The sequence below is a fragment of the Ichthyophthirius multifiliis genome (assembly GCF_000220395.1).
Source record: "Ichthyophthirius multifiliis unplaced genomic scaffold scaff_1120509251269, whole genome shotgun sequence".
NCBI classification, from domain to species: domain Eukaryota; phylum Ciliophora; class Oligohymenophorea; order Hymenostomatida; genus Ichthyophthirius; species Ichthyophthirius multifiliis.
Window position 1 is genome coordinate 17,767 of NW_004086039.1, and position 25,566 is coordinate 43,332.

A 25,566-nucleotide genomic window follows, 5' to 3' on the forward strand; every position below is an offset into this window, starting at 1 on the left:
AAATACAAAAAAAAAATACAGATGGGATAATGTTAAAGCGAAGTTAAATAATAATTACTAAATTAAAACTAAGCAGCTAATCTGCCTTAAGAAAGAAAAGAAATAATAACATAAACTTAATCTATTATATAGGATTCTTAAAAAAAATCTTAAGTTACTTATTAAAGAAACGATCCATCAATTAATTTAGATTAGAAGATTTAATAAAGCTAAGATTAATTAAGTCTTTTAAACTTTAATAATATGAATTAACAAAATAATTAATATTATAAATAATTTATATTATAATAATAAAAATTATAGACTATAAATAATTAAAGATAATAAACTAATACTTATTTATAATAGAAAAAAAATCAAGAATAAAAAGAACATAATATAAGAAAAAATTAATAAATTAATAAATATTCTTCTGATGATAGTTTTGAAAGCATTTAAGAAGATTAATATAGAAATAATAATAAAATTAATATAACTTAATAAAATGTTAATAAAAATTATATTATAGATACATCTAAAGAACTAGATGATTATAATGCTAAAAACATGATTTTTATTAAGCCAAAAAAATATTAACAATACAATGCAGGTTAAATATATGCTTAAGAATTTCTTTAATAAGACATTATAGAAAATTAAAAATTAGATAAAAATGAAAAAAGTAATTAATAAAAAATCGAAGAAGAAAAAGACATTAGAAAATATTAAATGGCAAAAAAATAATAAATGATATAAGAAAAAATACAAAAAAAAATAGAAGAATAAAAAGAATAAGAACCTCAAGGAAAAAATTGTATTTTTTTTTTTTAAAAAAAAAATACGTATATTTTTATAATATTTTTGTTAATAAAAAAAAGTTAATAAATATGTCAAACAATAATAATAACAAGAAGAAAAAAAAAAATCTTTAAAAGAACACTAAGAATTTCAAGAAAAAACTGAAAAAAAATACACTCAATAATACATTGAATAAAAAGATACTATTGATAAAAAAAAAAGAGAAAAATCCATAAAACTAAACAATCTATACTATGAAAAAATTAAATATTAAACAAAAATTTAAATTGCTTTAAAAGTATTAGAGAACAAAGTCCTTAAGGAAATGAAAATATGTTTAAGTGATAAAGAAAAAGAGATAGTTTTAACAAACAAAGATTAAATAGTTTTGGGCAGATCAGGAACAGGAAAAACAACTTCTTATGCAATAAGACTATCAATAATGTAAGCATTATTTAATTAAGAAAAAAATAAGTAGGAAAACTATAATTTAGATTTAGACTTAAAAATATGCTTCACAACCCTTTCTTAATTATTAAGTTAATAAGTTTAATAGTTTTATATTGGAATTACTAAAGATTAGAAATAGACTATTTTATAAAATGTATATAGTCTTAGTTAGGTTTAAACTTTTCCATTTTTTACTGATTTTAAATCTCTTATAAAATTAATTGATGGGAATTTAGTTGTTCCATTTTTTTAAAGAAAAAAAGATGGAAGAATTGAAGAAAATGAAAATATTGGAATTAATTTTGATGAAAAATATACAGGAAAAACTTACTTTAGTTAAGACTTTAGTTTTAGTGAGATTAATATTGATGATTTTTAAGGGAAATTTTGGAATTATCTAAATTAATATTATAAAAAAATAACAGAAAATATAAATCCTATTTCAGCTTATTCGGAAATTAGTTCTTATATCTCAGGTTTTTTTTTTTAATTTTTTTTTTTTATATATATAAAAAGGACATTAAGCAAGTTTTAAATATAAAGATTTTTTACTTCCTGAAAATTAATATATTAATATAGTAGGAAAAAATAAATAGTTTTTGTAATATGAATAGAAAGAAAGAATATATTTAATAGCTTAATAATATGTTTAATGGAAGAAATAAAATCGCTATTTTGATAATAATGATATAACAAATTATATTTTAAGCAAAATAACTTAAGTAAATTAATAAAAAAAAAGTTTAAATATATTTTTATAAATTCATTTTTTATAGGGTCATTATAATTTCGAAAAAGGATAATTCGATTATACTTTTGTAGATGAAGTTTAGGATTTAAATTATGCAAATATTTATTTAATATGTCTTTTAACAGAATAAGGTATATTCTTAGGTGGAGATACTGCTTAGACTATAAATAAAGAATGTAAATTTCGTTTTAAGGAATTAATAAAAATATTCGATTAAGAACAAAATGAAAAAAATGAGATAAAATTAGATTTTAAAATGCCTTAACTAATTTAACTAAATAAAAATTTTAGATCACACGGTTAAATAATAGAATTTAACAATATAATAGTAAGATTACTAGAAATATTTTTTCCAACATAAATTGATAAAATTCCTTTAGAACATTCTTTAAGAAAAGGACCTAAACCAATACTTATTAAATAAATTGAGGAAATTATAAATTTATTTAAACACAAAAAAAAATAAAAAGTAAAAGATTACTTTGGTAGACTGTAAATTGTTTTGGTTAAAAACAATGAATAAAAATATTAATTATAAAAAATTTTAGAGAAATTAAATAATAATGACATTAGAATTTTAACTATAGGGGAATGTAAAGGATTGGAGTTTTAAGATGTTATATTATATAATTTATTTGATATTACTTATAAAAATTGTTAATCTCTTGAACTGATAAATTATTTAATAATCGATAGTAAATATATATAAATTCATATATATATATATATAAATATATATATATATATATATATATATATATATATTTTTTTATTTTAGTTATTATTTTCATCATATTAATATTTACATATAATAAGTTATATAATTTAAATAATTTTTTTATTAAATAAAAAAATATATTTAATATTTTTATATATATTTATATTTTTTTAATTTTTTTATCTTAAAAATCTATTTTCTTTCTAGAATAATTAAATTAATTTAATGAAAATTATGGAAACGCATAAGCATATTAATTAAATAATAATTAAGATATCAAATATTAAATAGAATATAAATATCATAAAGATTTTGAATTATTATGTGGAAATTTAAAGGAAATTTATGTTGCAGTTAGTCGTTCGAGATCCAGAATATTTATATATGAAGATAATTAGTAAATTTATAGAAATCCTATGATTAATTTACTTTTTAAGATGGATATTATAGATAAAAGAGATTTTAATGACAATGAAATTTATAAATAAATTATAGTAATTTTTTTTAAAATCCACTTAATAATTTTTTTTTTTTTAGAAAGAACATTTGCATTATATATCAGAATTTGAACCTATTTAGAATAACAAGGATGATTTTATGAAATTAGCCAATTAATTAAAAGATAATAAAAATTATTTAGAAGCGGCTTAATTTTATAAAAAAATAGGAGAAGAAGATAAATATCAAGAGTAATTATATTTTTTTTATTTTGTTAAAAAAAAAACTTATATTTATATATAAATAGATGTTTAGTATTCATAAATTTAAAAAAAGCCCAAAATTTAATTGATTTAAATAAAGAAAAATATAAACAATAATATGAATTTTAATTCAAATAAAATTAATAGTAAGACAAGGAATTAACTATTTATAAATAAGTTTAAGATACTTTATAATTAGCAATTAACTTTTATAAACAAAATGCAAATTATTTAGAATTATGTAAGATATATAACACTTTAGGCTAATATAGTTAAAGTTTAGAATTTTTATAAAAAATAATAATTACGTAATAAAATAAAGAACAAACAAATTAATTCGAAAGAAGAACTTTGCTTACTTACGCTTATTATTTAGAAAAACATAAAAACGAGGAAAAACTAAAAAATCTTTATTTATAAATACTTAGATTTTATGAAAACTCAAACTTAATCGATAGCAAATATATTTTGTTTGTTTATTATAGATTGAATAATATTGAAAATTTATAAATAAAATTAAATGAATATAAAATAAATAATAAAATTAATTAAAAAGAATTAATTAAAACTCTAAATTATTATTATCCTTAAATATTATAAATGATTCTTTCCAAAATTGATAAAGAATTTTAAACTAAAAGGAAAAGTTTAGGAAAAAATTTAAATATAAAAAAAACTGAAATAAAAATAGATCTAGCTTAAAATATAATCAATTTAATTTAACAATTGATTATTCCTTTTAAAGAAGAATTCTTAAAAATAGCAATGAGTAGATAAAGTATTGAATATTTTTAAATATAGTTAAACAGATTTACTACTATATGCAATATTTCAGAATTTAAACATGTAGATAAAAATAAAAATTTAGATAGTTATAATCTAATGTTTGTATATATTATGTTAATTCATTTTGATTTTACTTAATTTTTAAAACGATTTTTTGAAATTGTAGGCTGGCATTAATAAATGAATTTGTTACTAATAGAATAACTACATTCTTAAAAAATTTCAAAAGAAGATTTATTTAAATAAATATAGACTGATGATATGTAATGGATGTTAGATGATAACAGAAAATTAAATGATAAAGATGCCTTGGTTTATTATTCGTTATTAGGTTGTTATAAATAAATGATTTAATAAAAATTATGTAATCAAAATTCTTATTATGAATATTAATTGGGTATTATTGAGGATGATTAATAACATTAGTATTATGATTTAAATAATTTTTATAAAAGTATTTGCAATTATAATCCTTAGGATTTCTCTAGAAATTATTAATAAATAAATAAATTTAAAAATGTGAATAGATTAACTGAATTATAAAAATAATACCAATAAAATTAAAATAATTATAAATCTTAATATGAAAGTTTTTAATAAAATTAATCTAAATACTTTGATCTTTTTAAAGAAAATATTAAATTTTTTAATGAAATATTTACTAAAGGATATATAAAATAATCAGATAATCTTTAAAATACTATAATTTAATTATTAGATTCTTTATTTTTTTTCAAATTAAACATTGAGTTTGTTTGTACTTAAACAAAACCTTTTAGGAATTTTTTTTATAGTTTGAATTGTAAAATAAAAGAAGACTTTTTTAAAATTATGAATAATATAATTAATTTTAACTAAACATTTAATTTACAAAAAAAAACGTAATAACATTAAATGATAATAAATTAATAAGTGATTGTATTTGTTAAATTTTTGGGTAAGAAAAAAATATTTAATATATAAAAATTTATATTTTATAATAAATAAAATAGGTTTATCCCACTAAATATAGATAATAATGAAAATTCAAATAATTAAGATAATAAAAATAATTCAAAATAATATTAAGATTTTTGGATGCATTACGGACAAGAATATTATTTAATATATATTAATAATAATATATTTTAAAAATATAGATAATAAATGTAAAATATTTCATTAAATTGCATATATTCAAATGATTAAATAAAATTAGTTGATAGAAAGTTTTGTCTTTCTTTGTGTCAAATGGAATTAGTAAATAGATATATATATATATATATAGATATATATATATATATATATTTATATTTATATATATATAAATATATTTTATACATATAATTTTTTTTTTTTATTTTTTACATATTTATTTTATATATTTAATTATTTTAGGCAAATCTTTTAAAATAATTTATTTCAAACATTGGTTATATTACAAAAAAAAAATTATAAGAATTTAAAACAGATAACATTTCTCTAGAATTGAAATTATAGTTAGTCTAATAATCTCTTGAAATACTTTATTTTGATAATTAAATATAAGAAATTATTTAAAAACAAGATTAAGTAAGCCATTTATTGACATAAAGAATACCTTAGATTAATTCCCTAAAATATTAAATATGCTAATTTAATCAAAAAATATAACAATAAAAACTTTATAAACATATTAAAAATGAAGAAAATGAATATTTATAAAAATAAAAAAATTTAAACACGTATTTACATTAAAAATAAAATGAATTACTAAAAATAAAACTAAATTCAATTAATATAAATAAAAAAACGCTATTATCGCCAGAAGATTATAAATTTTTTATAACAAATATTTATAAATATGGAATTTTCATATAAGCACATAAATATAGATACATTGCTTTTCTTAATAAAAATAACAATATTAAATAAGATGAAAAACAAAACAGCATATCTCCATTATAAAGCTATATTTTAAATTTGGCAAGAATTTTACTTAGATCAGTAACAAGAAATAAAATTGAATTGTGTAAAGATTTTACTGAATACGATAAAATATTTTTAGGATGTGTACTTTTAAATTTGATTGAAAATACAACTTTTGGAGAAGTATTACTTAAAAATGAATAGGAACAATAATAAAACTAAATATAATAAAATAATCTATTATTTAATGTTTTAAACTTCTTTAAATATAGAAATAAAAATTAAAAGGGATATGTTATTGAAAGTATATTAAAAATCTTAGAAATTACAAAAGAAAATTAAATAAAATAAAAAATAAGAGTAATAATATTTATAAATTTAGTGTAATTATATATATTTTTAAAATTAGGAAAGTTTAATAGAATATGGTTTTTTTGAAATTTATTTAGAATACTTTATTTAAAATTAAAAAAAATAAAAAGAAATGATATTAATTCCATAATTATATAAAAAGTTTATAGATGATTCTGATATAAAAATAAAGAAAACATATTATTAATAATAATAATAATAATAATAATAATAATAATAATAATAATAATAATAATAATAATAATATCTAAAAATTTATAAATATGAAAATTACAATAGTAATGTTTTAAGTAATTTGAATTAATAAAGTCAATTTATTTTCTTTATACTATTAAATTCAAAAAATATATAATTTGATTAAAGTATTCAATTAGTATCATTTATTATTATTATAGTACTTTAATTAATTACAAAGAATGATTCTAAAGTTTATATGCGAAAAGAAATTCATAATTTTCTTAATTAATATTTAATCAAAGATTAAAAAGATTTAATTATTTATTAAGAAAAACAAAACAATAAATTAATTTATATAGAAAAAGATCAATAAAATGTTGATAATTAATAATAAGAATAAATTAGTATATTAAATTAAAAAATTATAGAAATTCTGACTAATTTAATTCAAAATTAAGAATATCATACGAATAATTCTTAAATATCTATAATAAATTGCATTTAAAATATATAAATTGAACTAATTATTTAATAAATATAATTTATTTATTAAAATCATACAATTTTTAACATAATATATGAAAAATTCTAACTTTCGGACAATATAGAAATATTTTAAATGGATAATATGCAAAAATAATTTCTTTAAAAAATAAATAAATTAAAATTTAATCAATTATATAGATTATACTAATTAAATAAATAATCTTAAGAAATAATATATTACAAAAACGATTTCATAAATTTTATAAAACAGAACTTTTCTTGTGATTACTATAATCATATTTATAAAAGATTTACTTAATTTTATTAGATATATTTAGAATGTTATATAATCACTTAAAATATTAGATAAGCTTTTATTGAAGAAATGCATAAAAAATAAATAACTAGTGAAAATTTTATATACATTTTATTGAATCTTAAATAAGTTTATAATAGTGAATATATTTTTTAAAGAGATTTTAGAGACGTGATTAAGAATATTAATAATAATTATGAATTAAAAGATTTATATAATATAAAAGATTAATATTAAGAGAAATTAGATATTTTATTTAATAAGTATATTGATTATTTAACAGATCCTAAAATTGAAATAGAAAAAATTGAATAGATTGAACCAGAATAATTCTTGTAGGAATTTGAAAATAGTTGAAAAAAATAAATATTGGATATTCTATTTTTATATATAACATTGATTTTTTTTTTAATTATTTTAATATATTATATATTTATTAATTATATATATGAAGTTTAAAAATTTATTTTTTTAATAATTTATCTATTATTATATATTAAATATATTAGAATTATTTTTATATAAAATATATTTTTTATATATATTTAATATTTGCTGTATATTAATATAAAAATAGTTAATAATTTTTCATTTAAAAACACTATCACACTAAATAAAATTCAATTTAATTATTCTTAAATAAAGTTTTTTTTTAATATAAAAGTTTATAATAATATATAGAAATATAAAATTTTAAATTTCATTTAATTTTTTGAGAAACTAATTATTATATTTATTTAATTTTTTATTAATTATTTAATAAATTCCATTCTAATCTATTTATAAAAATAACTTAATAACCAATTTTTTCCAAACAATTAATTTTTGTTTACTTCATTCCACTTTCAAACATAATAACAACTGCAATTTAAATTTAATTATTTACATACAAGAAAAAATCTATATTAAAAATATCAATATTATAATTAAATTTTATATTCGGAAAATAATTTTTTTAAATATCTTTCAATTATAAATAATTTTCTTAAGAATACTCCTTAAATCTTAAAAAAGGTTAAAAAAAGGAATCTATATCTTCATTTGAATTAAAAACTTTTTACGAATAAATAAACAAACTTAAAGGTATTGTAATATCAATTGAATTGTTTTTTATTTTTTTTATATTTTAAAGGAAAGAATTATGCAAATGTTTTGTTTTTTAAAAAGAAAGTGCAAAAAAGAATAAAATTTAATATGAAAATTAAAAAATAGTTGAATTAAAATACTACATATAGGCTTTTTAATTAAATTTATTTTCCAAAATTTGGACAAAAATATTTTCCAAATTTTCATTTAAAAAATTAAATTTTGTAAAATAATTCAAATATATCATTTAAGTTTTAAATTCTAAATTTTTTTCTTATAAAAATTTTTTTTCAATTTATTCTAAAAAATTCTTGTTTATATTAAATTAATATTTTTCTAATAAATCAAAAACCAAATCTTATGGAATTATATCCATTTTTTTTATAAAAAAATCCATTAAAATCTTCTAATATTTTTAAGTTTATTTAGTTTCTAAAAAATAATCAAATATAAGTTTTATTTAATTCTCATTTATTATTTTTTCTTAATCGAAATTAACCAAAAAATCTAAAATAGCGTTTTCTTTCATATTACATTTATTTAATATATGTATACAATCAAATATTTGGTCACTTTTTACATCAAGATTTTATATTATTTTTTCAATTAGATCAGATTCTTAGATGGCTTTTATTAAATCTGGATTTTTTTAGATGTGAATGTCTACTTATTAGAAATATTCAGGAGTAAACTAAAAAATTTCTTGTTTAATTTGGGATAAATTATAAGTTGTAAATATGCTTTTTAACGATTTTGCTTTTTATAGTTTATTTTGCAAATATAATATTTATTTTATTATCATTTTTATATTTATAAATTATTAAAAATATTTATTTTATACTTTTATTTATTTAGTTTTTTTTATTTTATTTTTTTGTTAATTAATTTATAAAGAAATAAAAAATGAAAGTTAATTTATTAAAAATAAAAAATAAAAAAAATAAAAATAAATAATAAAAATTTATAATTAAATATAAAATAATACTAATTAAAATAATTTAAAAAAAATTAATTTTTTTTTATATTGATATAATAAATGTTTATATATTGTTATAATATTTTTTTATTTAAATTAATATATGACTTAATAACGATTGGATAAAAAATACCTAAAATTAATAAAAAAAATATTGCTGTTTTTATATTAAATAATATAATTAATAATTTTTTATTTTACTATTATTATCTAATGATGATTTTACAAAAGTAAAAAATAAATTAAAGTAAACTTAATTTTAATTATTAATTAATTTTTTTAAAAAAAATATAATAAAAAATATATATTATATTTATTTTTGCTATTTTATAATTTAAATATTATAGTATAATTTCTTTTTTTTGACTTCATTTACTAATTAATTTATTTGAAAATATTATACAAAAAAAGCATACATTTTTATTAAAAACAAAATAAAAAAAAATAACAAAATAATTTTTTTTTTTTTTTTTTTTTTTTAATAACAAAAATAAGAAAAAAAAAAAAAAAAAAAATATATATATATATATATTAAGTATAAATTTTATATTAATATATACCATTTTATTTAGAAATAAAAAAATTCAGACATTATCATTTAATTAATTATTCTTATTATCTACAACAATAATTGGAAATTACTAAATAGCTGTTTATTATTTTAATTATTATATATTTTCAATTTATGAATATTATTATAGAAGCGCATTACTATCTAACCCATATTCTTTTTTAATAGATAATTATTATACCATCGGGTTAAAAAAAAGGTTATTTTTTTATATTTAGGAAAGTAAGAATAAATCTTCACTTTAAAGTTTTTGCAATTATTATTATTTTTATTTTTTTTTAGCCTCTCTATCTGTTCTTTAGCAAGGCGCAAAAGGATGGGATCTTGCTTTATGTCCTCCTAACTATTACCTTGTAGCGAATTATTTACTACATACAAAACATGAATAAGATTTAGATTATTTAGGTTCACTTGTTTAAATATTATTATTAATAATATCTGGATTTGCCTCAATTTTAATTTTACTCTCTTCTAATGATTATTAATTTGTAATATCCTAAGCCTCAGTTTTAATGTTATTAATTTCAGGACAATCTAAAATTTTGCTAATATTATTAGTTTCAGCGCTTTCAATAATTTCCTTTTATTAATTTTTATCATTCGAAACATCCTATTGTATCCCGCCATTTTTAATGCTCTAACTATCTTCGATTGCAGATTTGAGTTTTTATAAGGAAGTTTTATATTTTTTTGGTTTATTTTTCTTCAATATATTATTAATGTTTAATTTAGGGTCAGATATTTGCTACTTTAACGTCTCTATTTATTAAGCTAAAGTTAATTTGTATTATTCTTGTTAGTGAAGTAATTAGTTTATATTATTAATTTATGTCATATAATAGTTTATTAATGCATCTGCTTCGTATTACATTTATTATAATTCTTGTATTCGGTTTATTATTTAGATATTATTTTTTATCTAATTCTCGAATTCGGTTTAGGGAAGATTTTGGGAAGTTTATTAACTAGGTTAAGACGGGGGTTATTATGGAGTTGTTTGTGGTTATTATTATATTTCTTACATATTTTGTTTTAATTTTTTTGTTTTTTTTTTTTTATATTTTCTCTATTTTTTTTTATTTTATTTTTTTCTCTTTTAATTTTTTTTTTTTTTTTTTTTTTTTTTTTTTTTTTTTCGTTGTTTTTTTTTTTTTATTTTTTTTTATTAAAATTAAGTATATCATATTTTTTTATGTATTTTATACAAAATCAAATCTAAATTTGTATTTTTTTTAGTAAAATCCTAATTTTTACTATATAATTTTAATTTTTTTTTTGTATAAAAATTAAAATTTATCAAAAATATAAAATATAATAAGTTATATAAAATTATAAATAGCATTTATCTATAAAAATTATGCTAATTATTTATAAACTCTATTGTTTCATATTTTCTTTTTTTTAAAAAAAAATAGTATAATTATATATTTAGAAATATTTCAAATATTATTTTTAAATATCTAATGTTTTTTTTTAAAAAAAAAAAAAAATTTTTTGTCATTATTAAATTATAATTAATTATAATTTATTTAAAATATAATAAAAAATTATAAAAATGAGTGGTTTTTAACCTTTTTTATAATCATTTATAAATATTTTTAAAAAATTTAGATTTATTATAATTCGTTATAAAAAAATATGATTAAGTTTATAAAAAATTTATAATATTTAAAAATATTATTTTTATAAAGATATTTAATATTAATTTTATTAAAATATTGTTTCATTATTTATATTATTCAGTTAGTAAATAAGTTTATTTGAAATTAAGTCTTTTTTATAAATATAATATTTCTAATTATCCTTTCCGATTTTTTAAAAATAAATTAATAAATCTAATAAAAATGTTATTTTATTTTAAATTTGTCAATTTTTTTACTTATTTAAATAATTTTTTCGGATAAAAAGTTTACTAAAAATAAAACAATTTATAAACTTTATGTTTTTTCATTAAATTATATATATATATATTTATTAAATAATTAATTTTTTATTTAAAAAATATTCTAACATAATATAAATTTTTTCTTTTTATACTTTAGTGTATAATTATTACTTTTTTTATTTTTATTTATTTTAGATAAAAACTCACTTTATATCTCCACATATTTTCTTATATTCCTTTTCAAGTTTTTTTTAGTATTTTTCTATTTTTCTTTAATAAGCTTCCTATAATTTTTTAATGCCATCACAATGTACATCATTTACTATATAATCTTTAGAATTCTAACTCTAGTATTATCCTTTGTAACTAGGAACTTAATAAATGTAAGACTTTTTAATTATATTTTTGATAAATAATATATTAATTTAAAATATAAAATTATATATTTACTGCTGGTTTCGATGACTATTCTACTTTAGGAATTTATTCAACCAAATAGTTAAATTTATAATTAGTATCATTAAATTTAGCCAATCTAGGAAAAGGACTTTAGTCTTTCGGTTTTTCAGATTTAATTTTGTCAACTTTTTAAAAAAAATGATAATCTTCTTTTGCTCTTGAATTTCCTTATAATTTAATCCCATCAATTATTGTCTTAAAATTATTCTAAGGAATTTTACCACCCATTTTAGCTTCCCAATCAACATAATTATGCTAAAAAAATATATAACAAAAAATATCATATATATATATATAAACTTTATAAGTAGATTTTCCAAAAAATGGCAAAGAAGTAACTTTTTATAATTTATTTTGAAAAACATAATCAGAACTAGATGGAGATTTATAATCGTTCTTTTTAATATTTTTTATTTAAAATAAAAATATATATAAATTAAAATAAATATAAATAATTTATAAATAAATATATTTATATATATATATATATATTTTATATATTTTTTTTTATTTTTATACATATATATATATGTATATTTCAATTTTTTTATATAACTTTTTTCAATAAATTATTTAAAAAAAAACAACTATGAAATAATGTAATATTGTTTTTTTTTTATGATTTAATATTTTAAAATTAAATTAATAAAAAAATTAGATGTTTTTTATAATAATATATGTATATATAATACTTTTTAAGTTGAAATATATTCTTAAGTTTATTCATTTTACGGTATATAGGATTTTCTGACAACTTTTAAATTATTTTACTCAAAAAAATTCGAATCTTAAAGTTTACATTAATTATAACTCCTTTGATAAAGCGATGCCCATTTAACATCTAAATAATTAGGCCTTCTTATTTACTATATACATTTATTCATACATTTTCCACATCTACATTATCCACAGGCACAATTTCCTGCCAAATGTTCATAATATTCTTGATTTTCTTCCATTATAGACTCTAATTTAATTTTATGACTGTTCAATTTAGAATTTAATTAAGATTTTAAAGTCTATTGAAAAATATCTTCTGGATTTTTTTCTGATATATTTATTTAACTATCTTCTTCAATTTTATCTTCTTCTGATTTTTCTTCGTTTTCTAATTATGAAATAACAGAATCTGTATCTTCGTATGATTTATTATTTTGATAAAAAGTAGAACTAACTAAAGAACTTTTCTCATTTTATAAATGATCTTATAATAATTTTTATTTCTATTCGTCAACTTAACCGTCTTATTTTTATATTAAAGGAATTATTTTTTCCATTTCTTGTAATTAATTTATCTTTTATTTTAATTTTTCTAGTCGCTTTAATTTCTTTAATTTCCTTTCTATTTTTTTTTTCTTTTTCTTTTAAATTTTCTCCTTAGATTTCTTTTTAGATATTTATTTAATCTTGTTTTTCTTCTTCTTTTTTTTATTTTCTTAATTTTTTTTTATTGCTAATAATCTTAATTATATACAGATTTAAAAATATCATCAAGGGCGGGAATATTAGACTATTATAAAACCAATATGTCCTTTTTTCCTTAATTTTCAATTATTTTTCCATTTTTATCTTTCATATAAAAAACTTTCTTAAAATTCAGCTTTTCATTTTCAATATGTTTATCTTAATTACTTTTTTAATTGAAAAAAGTGTTTTTGGAATGTGTGGATACTTATAATAAATTATTTTTAAATTCATCTAATTTTTTTTTTTATGAATTTTCGTTTTATTATTAATTTTTTGTTGTTGACAATAAAGTAGATTAGGTTCGTTATAATTAAGTTTTTCCTTTATATTGGTTTTTTATTATGGGGTTGTATTATTGAATTTTTTAAATTTTCTTGTCTTTTTAATAATAATTTCTTAACTTCGTTTTTTATATTTAAACCTTTTTTCATGCGTTTTTTTTTTTTTTTTAATTATTTTATAAATAAATATATAATAAATTTTTATTATATTTTTATTAATTTTTATTTTTTTTTACGATAAAATAATATATTTAATTTTATTATAAATAAAACTGAAAAAAAAAAAATATAATATAATAATATGTTTATTTTTATTTATTAGATTTTCTTGTTTTTTCATAAGTATTTTCTTTTTATTTTCTAAAAAATAAAAATATATAATTAAAAAAATTATATTTTTTTTATATTTTTATAAAAAAAAAATATAAACGAATTTTTATTTTTTATATATATTATTTTATATTATTCTATTTAAATATTTTTAGAAGAAAAAAAAAAAAATATCAAAAAATTTAAATTATAAATATTTAAATTAAAGTTTCTATTATTTAAAATAACTTTTTTTTTTTGTTAAACTAGTAATTAAATATACAATGATAATTAAAAAAAATATATATATAAATTTTTCATTCTGAAACAATCATCAATCTCATAGATTCGAAAAAGTTAATTATATCAGATTATATTTCTGGCTTATAGTTAAGATCTTAAACCGTTAAAACAATTAATTCTTTAAAATTATCGAAATCTTTATTACTAAAATCCATTTTTTAATGAAAATCTCTCACATTTTCACCATTATATCTAAATAAAAAAAATTAAAAAAATATTAAAAATAATTATAACAAAAAAATACTTTTTTCCATGTCCACCCATCCCCATCCCAAGAAATTCTTTAAAATGAATTTTCAATTTTTTAAGATCAACATTAATAAAATAATGTTTAATTTTTTTTTCAGCCATAACCCTTGTAAAGAATGTTTCTGTAAATATATTCAACTATTCTTCTCCACCCATTTTTTCGAATAAAGAAGGTGATTTTCCTCCCATTACTTCTATTTTAATAGTTTCTAACAAATTAATGAATTCCAAAATAGCTTATTTATTTTTACATTCAGCCTCCAAGCATTCTTTTAATAAGTTTTTATAAACTTCAAATTAGAGATATGTTATATAAAATTTTTAATGTGCGTCCTTTACATTTTTTCCATTATATCTATAAACATAAATATATATATATATATTTATATATATATATATTATATTATATATTATAATAAAAATCCTACTAATAAGGTCCTCCAGTAATCATAGTATAGAAATCGCACATTTTTTAAGCCAATTACTACCTATTAACACTTTTAAAAAAATCTTTTATTTTTTCATTTTCTGGAATTTTTTAATTATATAGCATGTTCATAGAATTTTAGAAAACAGCATTTCCTCCCAACCTATCAAAAAGTGTATTATTCTTTTTCGGTATTTCACTTCTTAAACATTCTAAAAGTCTTCCGATTTCATTCGCAGAACTTACATCTGTTCCATTATCTTTAAATGCTTATTAAATTTATAAAATACAATAAGAAAATAATTTATCATGTATATGGTATGGAGTATGTACTGTTTTCAATTATTTTCCGGTATATCTATTTTATACATTAAATAAATAATATTTATTCTATTAAAATTATTAATTATAAATAATATATATAAATTTATATATATTTTTTATTTAAAATTCAATAAAAAAATAAATTATAGAAACGTAAAATGGATAATGCAAATTTTTTAATTGAAAAAAAATTATAAATATAAGATATACTTAAAAAAAAAAAAATATACATATATAAATATATTTATATAATAAATATTAATATATATAATTAATTTACTAATTATCACTTACTTTTATTATCCTCCAAATGACAATGCTAAATATTAAACGTAATTCTCTTTAGTTTGTTCCATATCAGTTTTATTAAAATATTGCTTTATTTCGTTTATACTTAATATTTTATCAAAATAACTATTTACAGCTTTTTTTATACTTTATTCACCTCCTACCCTTATAAATAAAGAATTTTTCGGTATTTAAACTATTTAGGATCTTAAAGGTTCTATATAGCATAATGTTTCTTAAATTACAGAATGATTAATATTTTATTCTTTTAAAATTTTTTTAAAATAATCAATAAATTTATTAAAATGATCATCATTTAATTATAAATTTTAATGAGCTTCTTTCATATTTTTACCAATATATCTATTTTTTTTTATTTTTATGAATTGATTTTAATTTATATTATTACTATTCTGTTCCTCCAAAATAAGTTATTAAAAAAGAATTCAAAATTAATCTATGTTAATTTTAGCTAACATTATTTTTAAAAAAATTCTTAAATAAAGGATCTTTAAATAATTAAGTAACTAAATTTTCTGATATTTCTTATATTTTTAATACTCCACCTAATCTATCAAATAGTGTTTAACTATTTTATTAAAAATTTTTTGTTTATTTTTTCTTAGTGCTTTAATTATTATTATTATTATTATTGGTGTCGGCTTTATTTTGTTATTTAAAAATTTTTTATTTTTTTAATTAATAATTTTTTTTTAGAACATTTTTAATTTTTCTAATATTTTGAAAAAGTATCGATTTCTGGATAACTTTTAGCATTATTTTAATATGGACAGCCGGAAATAATAGGTAAATTAGCATAATTATCATTATCATTTTATTAAAAAATTTCAACTAATCTACATATTTCAATTGGGTTTACACAAATAGAAATATCATTTATACTCATATGTCGAAGAATTAAATTTTAATCAATAATAAATGTAGATCGAAAGCTCGAACCTAAAAAAACGTTAATAATTATATATTTAAACATATATTAATAAATTTAATATATAAAAATAAATTTTAATATTTATATATATATATAAATATATATAAATATATATATATATATATATATATATATATTTATATTTATATATAATTTTTTTTTTTATATACCTTATTCTTCTTAATTACCATCTTCAATAATAACGCCATAACAAGTTGAAATATATTTATCGAAATCTGATAATAAAGGAAAATTTAATTCTCCCAAGCCATTATCATCTATTGATTTTTAGCAATAATTCATATGAACAAATTAACTGTCGGATGAACAACCAATTATTTGGCAATTTATTTATTAAAATTTATGATATTAATTTTAAAATTCAAGAATAAATTCTCGACATATTTATTAAGTAACAGAAGGAAAAAAAAACAATACAATATACTTATCTTTAAAGTCTTTTAAACTAATCTTTTAAAATTAATTTTAATAGCTTATTCCTGTAAAATTTGGGGCAGGCCTGCGTATAAATGTATATGGACTATCATATTAACTCTAAAAACTTGATTTTTTTCTGTTTATTTAACTAATTGCTATATAATATGTATATATATATATATATATATATATATATATATATATGTATATATATATTTTATAAAATTTTTTTTTTATATTTACATTATGCAGTTTTGGAATTGTTTTCTTTTTAATCTGGCTCTGTATTTATTGTAAATTTCGAATCTTCCTTAATATGTTAATTAATATTTTATTATTTTTGACAATTACCCATTTATATTAATAAATTAAAAAATTTATAATAAATATTTTATTTAATTTTTTTATATTTAAAATTAATATAAATATAGTAAAATATTTAAATTATTAATTATAAAAATATAAATAATTAAATTATTTAATATTTTATATAAAATATATTTTAATATAAATAAATAATTTGTAAATAATATATATTTTTTTATTTAAAATTATAAATATTTAATAATTTTGATACAAAAAATATATAATATTAATGACTTTTTTTATTATAATTTCATTAAATAATGCCTTATTCAAAATATGCTTTGTATTTATTTGCTTCCTCTTACATTTCTTCTTAACCTCTCGGTTGCCTTGCTATATTTGAATATTTTTTAATTAAAAATAATTAATATATATATATAAATTTATTTATTTATATATTTATTTTTTTAACTTAAATTATATAAATACTTTTCATCATCATTTAAAAATAATTAATTATTATTTGGGTTTTTAGGAATAATATTTATATGTGCATGTTCTATTTATTATCCTTTAAAGACATAAATAATAAAATTTACAATAATTTATTTAATTATATTAACCTGCATTTTATCCGTCTGCAACAATAACAAAACATTAAGTTTTATGAATTTATTCTAAAACTTTTGTTACTTATTGAACAGTTGTCCAAATGTCAAGTGTTTCTATTTCTGTTAATTCATATAATCTTTTAGTCTATCTTCTTGGTATTATTAATATATGCCCTTCTAAAACTGGTTTTGAATGAACTGCTGCATATACATTCTTTCTTTAAATAAAAATTTACTAAGAAGGAATCTAATACTTTCCAAATTATGATGCTTAATTTGTTAAAACAGTATTATTCATTGTTATGAATATTTTTTTTATTTTAAATAAATATATAATAAAAGAATTAAATAGAAAAAGAAAAAATTAAATTTAAAATAATAAATGATATATTTTTATAATATTAAAATGAATTTAGTATTATTATTTAAATAATATAGTAATATTTATAATTCTTTTAATATTATTAATATTTTTTATTTATATTAAAATATAATATATATATAGATTTTTTTTTATAATTATATATTTTTTCATTTTTGAAATTAATGTTTTTTCTATATATATAAAATAATTATTATGAAATTATATATTATAAATTATTTGAATCAAATTAGCTAAAATATTATTAAATAATAATTAAATAAATAATTAAGTATGATTAAAAAATAATTATTAAAAATTATATAAAATATATATAGTAAAAAATACCTATAATATATATGTATATATCTAAAATGTAAATATATATATATATATATATATATATATATATATATATATATATATTATTTATTAATTAATAATAATAATAAATAAATAAATAAAGTAAAAATAAAAGTAAAATTAAATAATAATAGTATATATTATATATATATATATATATATTAATTATAATATAGTTATTAATTATTTACTTTATTATTATTATTTATTTTATTTAATTAATAATAATATATATATATTTAGTTTATTTAATTAATTATTTATTTTATTTTACTTTTATTTAAATTAATAATTTAGTTTACTTATATATAATAATAATATATATATATATATATAATATATANATATATAATAAATAATAATAAATAATAATAATAATAATAATATATAATAAATAATAATAATAATAATAATATATATAATAAATAATAATATATATATATATATATATACTATATATATATATATATATATATATATATATATATATATATATATATTTATTTATTTTTGTAATTATGTATATTTAATTAACTTATTATTAATTTTAATATCTTAATTTTTTCTTAAATATAAATTATTTATGTCAGTTTTTATTTCAATGTTTGCGTTTATTTATTTTTATGTATAAAAATAAATTATATATTTTTTATTAATATATAAAATTTATATAATTTTTTTATTTAACTGAAAAAATGTTTTCTATAAAGGAATTTTTTTTTATTTTATTTTAAAATAGAGAATTATTTTAATTTTATTTTATTTTAATATTAAAATCTATTTTTAAAAATTTGAATTCAATTATTATATTTATTTAACATTTTTATAAATAAAGAAAATCACTTTATATATTTTTTTTTTTAAAAAAAAAAAATAATATAAAAAATTATTTTTTAATTTAATATTATTATAAATACTTATTTTATTTAATTTATAAACACACATTTTATAAAATATTAATAATATTTTCTTTAATTATCATATTAATTACACTAACATTTATAAAAAAAAATTGTGTTTAATAATTATATATATTTTTTTTTTAAATAAAAAAATTATTAAAAATTATTAAATTGAATTTATAATAATAAATATAAATTAAGCCTAATGAATATATGACTATAAAATTTATATCTTTATATAGTATATATTTAATAAAATAAATAGTTACAATTAATATTTAAATAACATAACAGAATTAAGTTTTTTGTAATTTAGAAATTATATTAAAAAAAAATAAAAACCAAAAAAACAATATAATTAAAAAAAAAATATTTTTTAAATAAAAATATAAATGTAAATATTATTTTTTCTATTGAAAAAAAGAAAAAAAACTAATTTCATAAAAAAAAAAACTATAAATAATTTTTAAACAAAAAAAAAAGTAAAAGAAATATACTTAAAAAATATAATTACTCTAAATATACAAATATGAGTGGAGTATTTTAATAAAAAACTATATTTGACATTACAGAAGCCGAAACTCCTTCTTTGAATACAAACGCAATAAAAGTCTAAATGGAATCCTTCATTAAAAGAAGAAAATTAAAAGACCACCAATCTAAAAGTTCTAAATTTTCTATGATTCATTAGCAAAATATTATTAGTTCACCTAAAAATATATTCGGACATTAGTAAAGACTATCAAATGAATCATTTAGTATATTAAAAATTTTAAAAATTATAAAATAAAATAAAAAAAAATAGTGTCAGACTTTTACCATGATAGTAAAAAAATATACTTTCAAATTTTATATATTATATTTGATATATATAAGGCGATAGTGGAACAAGTTCTTTTATAAAAACGGAAGTTTTAATAGTAATTTATGTAATTCATTTAGTTCTAAAAGTGGTAAAAAATTAAATATAACTATATATATAAATATATATATTTTTTATATTATATTTATAAAAATTCATTTTTATTATATAAATATATTAATATATTTCTACATTAATATTTTTTTATATATTCATATATGTAACTATTTTATAAAATAGAAAAAATGCTTTCTGAAATAAATTTAAGCCCCTAAATATCTAAATTTTCAGATAATAATAATATGGATAGAATATCGAATTCTACTACATAATCTCAATAATCTTTATTAATTGAAAAAGATTAATTATCTATTTCTTTATAATAAATTAGTAATTTAATTGGTACATAAATTTTTATTTTAAATTATATGATTTTTCTTTCTTTTTTATTTATATATATTATAGAATTAGATGTTGATATATTAAATAGTTAAATGAAAATATTTTTATAATAAATGGTTTAAAGAAGTAATAATATAAATAAATTTTACTAAAACTTACTTTTTTTTTTCCAAAACGATTCCGAATTTATTCCTTTCTTTACAGATTCTTTTTCTCATTAATAAGATTAATTTATTTAGAGTAATAATTCTTTCCTAAATCATACATAATTGTCTAATACTAACATTTTTAACCTCTCTACGAATTTGAATAATAATATATTTTTTAATTCAATACATTGTAATAATAATTATACAGAAAATATGATGTTCAATGAGTAATAAGATAATGAATTCTAAATTTTTTCAGGTAATTATTCTTATATGGGATTAAATGTCGTTACTGCCTTATCTTCTATAGTTTTTAAAATTAAACCAAGAAACTTTAGGATTAGTATTATATTAACTTTCGATTATTATATGACTCCTTTAACTTTTTTATTATTTATTATGAGATGTGTAATATCATATATATAATTAAAAAAATAAAAAAATATAATATAATAATAGTATTATATTCCGTTTCCTTTAGGAATGACAGAAAGTGAAAAAGATGAGTTTTTGAAAAGAAAAGAGGAAATAAGTGTAAATATATGGTAAATAATAAGAGATTACATAGAACTTAGAGGAAACGAATTTCTATAAAATAATTTAACAAGCCTTTTATTATTAAATTTTTTTAAATAAGTTTCCACAAGTAATTCTAAAAATAAGGGAATTCGATAATATGATGCTCTACTCGAAAAAGTTAAAATAAAATACACTTAATATGAAATAAGTAAATTTTCAAATAAGAAAAATGAAAGTTCATCTCAAAAAGAAGAAGAATAATTAAATACTAAAAGCATTTAAAGAAAAAAACTAGATATGCTTATTTTAGAACCTAAAAGCATACTTTTATATGAAGATTCGGTTATTATTGAAATTTTAACTAATATCGAATGTAAATACTTTATTAGATTAAACCTTACTAATTTATTATAAACAAAAAAAACAATAAAACAAAAGAACACTTTTGTATAAAAATACTCTAATAGATTTAATTATATAGTTTATTGGTTAGTAAACCAAGTAATTTAATAAAAGCAAATGGATCTAAGAACAAGTTATATAATAAAATACTTAGATTTGATACGAATATGCCATGAAAAATTAAATTTTGCAACTCTTCATGTTATATAAACTGCGGTTTCCAAAATAAAAATATTTGTCCCAAATACATGGAAAAATTAGAAAAAGAAATATTGAGTAAAGAATAGTCTTTTTGTAAATTAGAACTTAAATTTTATGATTATGTTTTTAATGATAAATATGATGGATATCAAAAAGAAGTTGCCAAACTTCAAAATTAAAGAATATATAGTTATATCCCTTGTATAAATCCTTACTTATAAGATATTAATATATATGAAAATAAACTTTAATAATACCAAAAAAAAAATAACTCATAAAATTAGAACGTTGTTTTAAACAATATAAATTCACCTACTAAATAATACCAATAATAATAATAGTCTATTTTACCATGGGTTATATATGAAAAAATAAGTGAATGCTTATATAAATTATATTTAGTATAAAAAGGATGTGAAAAATAATATACCAATGTTAATATTGTTAAAGATTATAAAGATTTTAACAATGATAAACTATAAATCTATACTTTATTTAAAAAAAAATGTTTTTTAGATATTAATTAATTACTTAATGTAAGCAATATCAATATTAATTAAATAGAACATCATTTTTTAGATTAAGCTAGGTTAATTGATTTTTGAAAAAAATTTTTCATTTTAAGTTTTTCCAAAAATAAAATACTTTTTATTATATATTAGGTAGAGTTTTATTATAATAAAATTTGCTTGAATAGATATATAAAAATAAGTTTAAAATTAAATAAATTCATATTAATCAAATTTTCGAAATTAAATAAAATATTTAATATAATATATAAAGTATTATAAATTATATAAAAGTATAAATGTATATATATTGTTGTTTTTTAATCTTACTTTATATAAATATTAATTTTTCTTTAATAATATTTTATTTTATATGTTAAAATTATTATTATATATTTATTTTTTAAAAATTATTAATTAATATAATTTTTCTTATTTTTTAATTTATATATAATATAATTTCTTACATATATTATATATTAAAAAACATATAATAATAGTTTAATTTGATAGTTAAACTTAAAATGATAACTAAAAAAAATTATATTTAGTTTCATTTTATTTATTATATATTTAAATTAATAAATATCCTGATATTATAAATAAATAATTTTTTTTTAATAAACATAAAATTAAGTTAAGCAAAAAAAAAAAAGGATATAAATATTTTATATAATATATAAATTTAAATAGTAAAATTTTTTATTTATGTAATATATATTTTTTTTAAAAAAATATTATATATTATGTATAATCATTAATTAATTTTTAAAAAATAAGATATTCAATAAATAAAATTTTTTAATTCTATCTCAATATTAAAAAAATAAATAATTATATATGTATGAAATAAAATAAAAATATAAGCATTCAACTAATAATTTCATTTTCGAATTTTTTTTAATTTTTCTTGAGATAATTTTGTGTTTTTTTAAACAATTTTTCTTACATAAATTTCCAATCAAAAAACTATTATTTTTATTCATCTGTATAATTATCTTAAATAGTTTTTATGAACTAATTTCTATTAGCAATACACAAAATATTAATAAAATGTAATATATTTTTGCACTAATTTTTCAGACTAGCAAACTAGCTTAAAGACCCCAATAAAGCAATAATAATAATTTTCACTTTTTATTAATTTGCTTCAAACCATTGACATTATTCTATTATCAACTACTCATGTTCCGGCTAAAGTACATGGAAAGTTATGATAACATATTATTTAAATTCCATTTACTATTATTTATAAATCGAAAAGAAATCAAATAAAGACAAAGCTTAAACATCATTAGGTTAAGCATTATTCATCTAAGCTAATTTTTCCCATAAAACTATTGCATGTTTAAGATATTCTTTAAAAATACCCTTTGATTTTTTATAAGTAAATTCTTCAGTCAATCTCACAAAAGTGGTATGAATATCTCTTTTCATAACATCACTTTTAGGAAAAACCATACATTTTTAAAAAGACAAATCTTCAGTTAAAGAATAGCCCTGTTTATTTTTTATTTTTTAAAAAAACATATATAAATATATAGATTACTTCTTTTTTATTATTAATATTCATAATACTATGTTCAAAAGACTCTACTACATCTCCATCAAAAACAATTGATTTTTTTATAGTCTTTTTGTACATTCCAATTTATTTTGCTTTAGCTTTCAAATGCTAAACAATAAATTAAACTGAAACCATATTATTTCTACTTCCAGGGACTATCATATCCGCACAATTCATAGTAGGCTTAATGTATTCATCAAAAGATCTTTTTATAAATCTATTATATTAAAAAAGTACGCCTTCGACATCTCTTCCTCTTTCATTTATATCTCTAACAATTCTTCTACAAAGTCTTATATCATCATCACAGTGCATAAAAATCTTATATTACATCAAATCACATATCCTTGGGTCATATAGGGAAAGAATTCCCTCAAAAAGAATTACGTCAGTAGGCTCTACCTTATCCTTTTATTCTTCAGGGTAATGTGTGCAAAAATTATATCTAGGAATTTCAGTAGGCTAACCATTTAATAGAGCCAATAAACAATTATAAGCTTAGTTAAAATCTAAAGCATCTGGGTGATCAAAATTATAATCTCGAGCATCGGTTTTCGTTTTGTCTACACCCTTATAAAAACAATCTAAGGGAACTATTAGAACATTAAATTCGCCATCATATGTCATCTCTTTTCTTATGTTATTGCATAATGTAGTTTTACCAGCGGCTGACCCACCTGCTACTCCGACTAGAATACGTTTAATTTCTAATGATTCTTTTCTTCCTAAATTTAATGACATTATAATTTAATAGGTTTTTTTTTATATTTATATTTATTTGTATGTATAAATAAAAAAATTTTTTGATATATATATATTTATATATATATATATATATATATATATATTTGGGTAATTAATTTATTTTTAATAAATATTTTTTTTTATTATGTATATATATATTTGTTTATATTTAAATTTATTATATTTTTTATTTAATTTTTTATACTTCAATATATTTTTAATAATAATTTAA

The 25,566-nt window shown here is 15.4% G+C and overlaps 4 protein-coding genes across 4 annotated transcripts, besides 42 other annotated features; 1 reads left to right on the plus strand and 3 right to left on the minus strand. All coding sequences in view use genetic code 6, as the record gives it.

Moving 5' to 3' along the window:
• Position 1: part of a microsatellite that runs on past the window's edge.
• Positions 1 to 5: part of a microsatellite that runs on past the window's edge.
• Positions 6 to 254: 249 nt separating this feature from the next.
• Positions 255 to 302: a microsatellite.
• Positions 288 to 333: a microsatellite.
• A 627-nt stretch (positions 334 to 960) lies between these two features.
• Positions 961 to 993: a microsatellite.
• A 1,684-nt stretch (positions 994 to 2,677) lies between these two features.
• Positions 2,678 to 2,743: a microsatellite.
• Positions 2,744 to 5,193: 2,450 nt separating this feature from the next.
• Positions 5,194 to 5,246: a microsatellite.
• Positions 5,247 to 5,285: 39 nt separating this feature from the next.
• Positions 5,286 to 5,319: a microsatellite.
• Positions 5,320 to 5,430: 111 nt separating this feature from the next.
• Positions 5,431 to 5,496: a microsatellite.
• A 400-nt stretch (positions 5,497 to 5,896) lies between these two features.
• Positions 5,897 to 5,952: a microsatellite.
• Positions 5,953 to 6,626: 674 nt separating this feature from the next.
• Positions 6,627 to 6,688: a microsatellite.
• A 2,648-nt stretch (positions 6,689 to 9,336) lies between these two features.
• Positions 9,337 to 9,383: a microsatellite.
• Positions 9,384 to 9,427: 44 nt separating this feature from the next.
• Positions 9,428 to 9,458: a microsatellite.
• Positions 9,428 to 9,467: a microsatellite.
• Positions 9,434 to 9,468: a microsatellite.
• A 50-nt stretch (positions 9,469 to 9,518) lies between these two features.
• Positions 9,519 to 9,574: a microsatellite.
• Positions 9,575 to 11,090: 1,516 nt separating this feature from the next.
• Positions 11,091 to 11,218: a microsatellite.
• A 509-nt stretch (positions 11,219 to 11,727) lies between these two features.
• Positions 11,728 to 11,774: a microsatellite.
• Positions 11,775 to 12,815: 1,041 nt separating this feature from the next.
• Positions 12,816 to 12,853: a microsatellite.
• Positions 12,822 to 12,869: a microsatellite.
• Positions 12,822 to 12,870: a microsatellite.
• Positions 12,846 to 12,886: a microsatellite.
• A 1,456-nt stretch (positions 12,887 to 14,342) lies between these two features.
• Positions 14,343 to 14,373: a microsatellite.
• Positions 14,343 to 14,381: a microsatellite.
• Positions 14,382 to 14,772: 391 nt separating this feature from the next.
• Positions 14,773 to 16,114, minus strand: IMG5_172900 (protozoan cyanobacterial globin family protein, putative; the record flags this gene model as incomplete). Its single annotated transcript, XM_004029742.1, has 4 exons — positions 14,773 to 14,950; positions 15,003 to 15,362; positions 15,436 to 15,792; positions 16,053 to 16,114. The coding sequence occupies 4 exons, from the start codon at positions 16,112 to 16,114 to the stop codon at positions 14,773 to 14,775; spliced, it is 957 nt and encodes a 318-aa protein (XP_004029790.1).
• Positions 15,375 to 15,422: a microsatellite.
• Positions 15,989 to 16,029: a microsatellite.
• Positions 16,115 to 16,620: 506 nt separating the features above from the next.
• On the minus strand, positions 16,621 to 17,301 carry IMG5_172910 (protozoan cyanobacterial globin family protein, putative; the record flags this gene model as incomplete). Its single annotated transcript, XM_004029743.1, has 2 exons — positions 16,621 to 17,006; positions 17,187 to 17,301. 2 exons carry the CDS (start codon positions 17,299 to 17,301, stop codon positions 16,621 to 16,623), a joined length of 501 nt encoding a protein of 166 aa, XP_004029791.1.
• Positions 16,710 to 16,758: a microsatellite.
• Positions 17,019 to 17,146: a microsatellite.
• Positions 17,076 to 17,150: a microsatellite.
• Positions 17,302 to 17,592: 291 nt separating the features above from the next.
• Positions 17,593 to 17,652: a microsatellite.
• Positions 17,653 to 17,851: 199 nt separating this feature from the next.
• Positions 17,852 to 17,921: a microsatellite.
• Positions 17,918 to 17,976: a microsatellite.
• Positions 17,977 to 18,178: 202 nt separating this feature from the next.
• Positions 18,179 to 18,212: a microsatellite.
• A 540-nt stretch (positions 18,213 to 18,752) lies between these two features.
• Positions 18,753 to 18,798: a microsatellite.
• A 180-nt stretch (positions 18,799 to 18,978) lies between these two features.
• Positions 18,979 to 19,026: a microsatellite.
• Positions 19,027 to 19,063: 37 nt separating this feature from the next.
• Positions 19,064 to 19,140: a microsatellite.
• Positions 19,141 to 19,218: 78 nt separating this feature from the next.
• Positions 19,219 to 19,413: a microsatellite.
• Positions 19,254 to 19,292: a microsatellite.
• Positions 19,381 to 19,577: a microsatellite.
• Positions 19,386 to 19,511: a microsatellite.
• A 2,491-nt stretch (positions 19,578 to 22,068) lies between the features above and the next one.
• Positions 22,069 to 22,473, plus strand: IMG5_172920 (hypothetical protein; the record flags this gene model as incomplete). The annotated part of the gene is made up of 1 exon (XM_004029744.1): positions 22,069 to 22,473. The coding sequence occupies one exon, from the start codon at positions 22,069 to 22,071 to the stop codon at positions 22,471 to 22,473; it is 405 nt and encodes a 134-aa protein (XP_004029792.1).
• Positions 22,474 to 23,263: 790 nt separating this feature from the next.
• Positions 23,264 to 23,320: a microsatellite.
• A 501-nt stretch (positions 23,321 to 23,821) lies between these two features.
• Positions 23,822 to 25,358, minus strand: IMG5_172930 (uridine kinase, putative). The gene is made up of 2 exons (XM_004029745.1): positions 24,573 to 25,358; positions 23,822 to 24,523 (listed from the first exon to the last, which is right to left on the minus strand). The coding sequence occupies exons 1-2, from the start codon at positions 25,329 to 25,331 to the stop codon at positions 23,894 to 23,896; spliced, it is 1,389 nt and encodes a 462-aa protein (XP_004029793.1). The 5' UTR covers positions 25,332 to 25,358; the 3' UTR covers positions 23,822 to 23,893.
• Positions 25,359 to 25,396: 38 nt separating this feature from the next.
• Positions 25,397 to 25,438: a microsatellite.
• Positions 25,439 to 25,566: the final 128 nt, after the last annotated feature.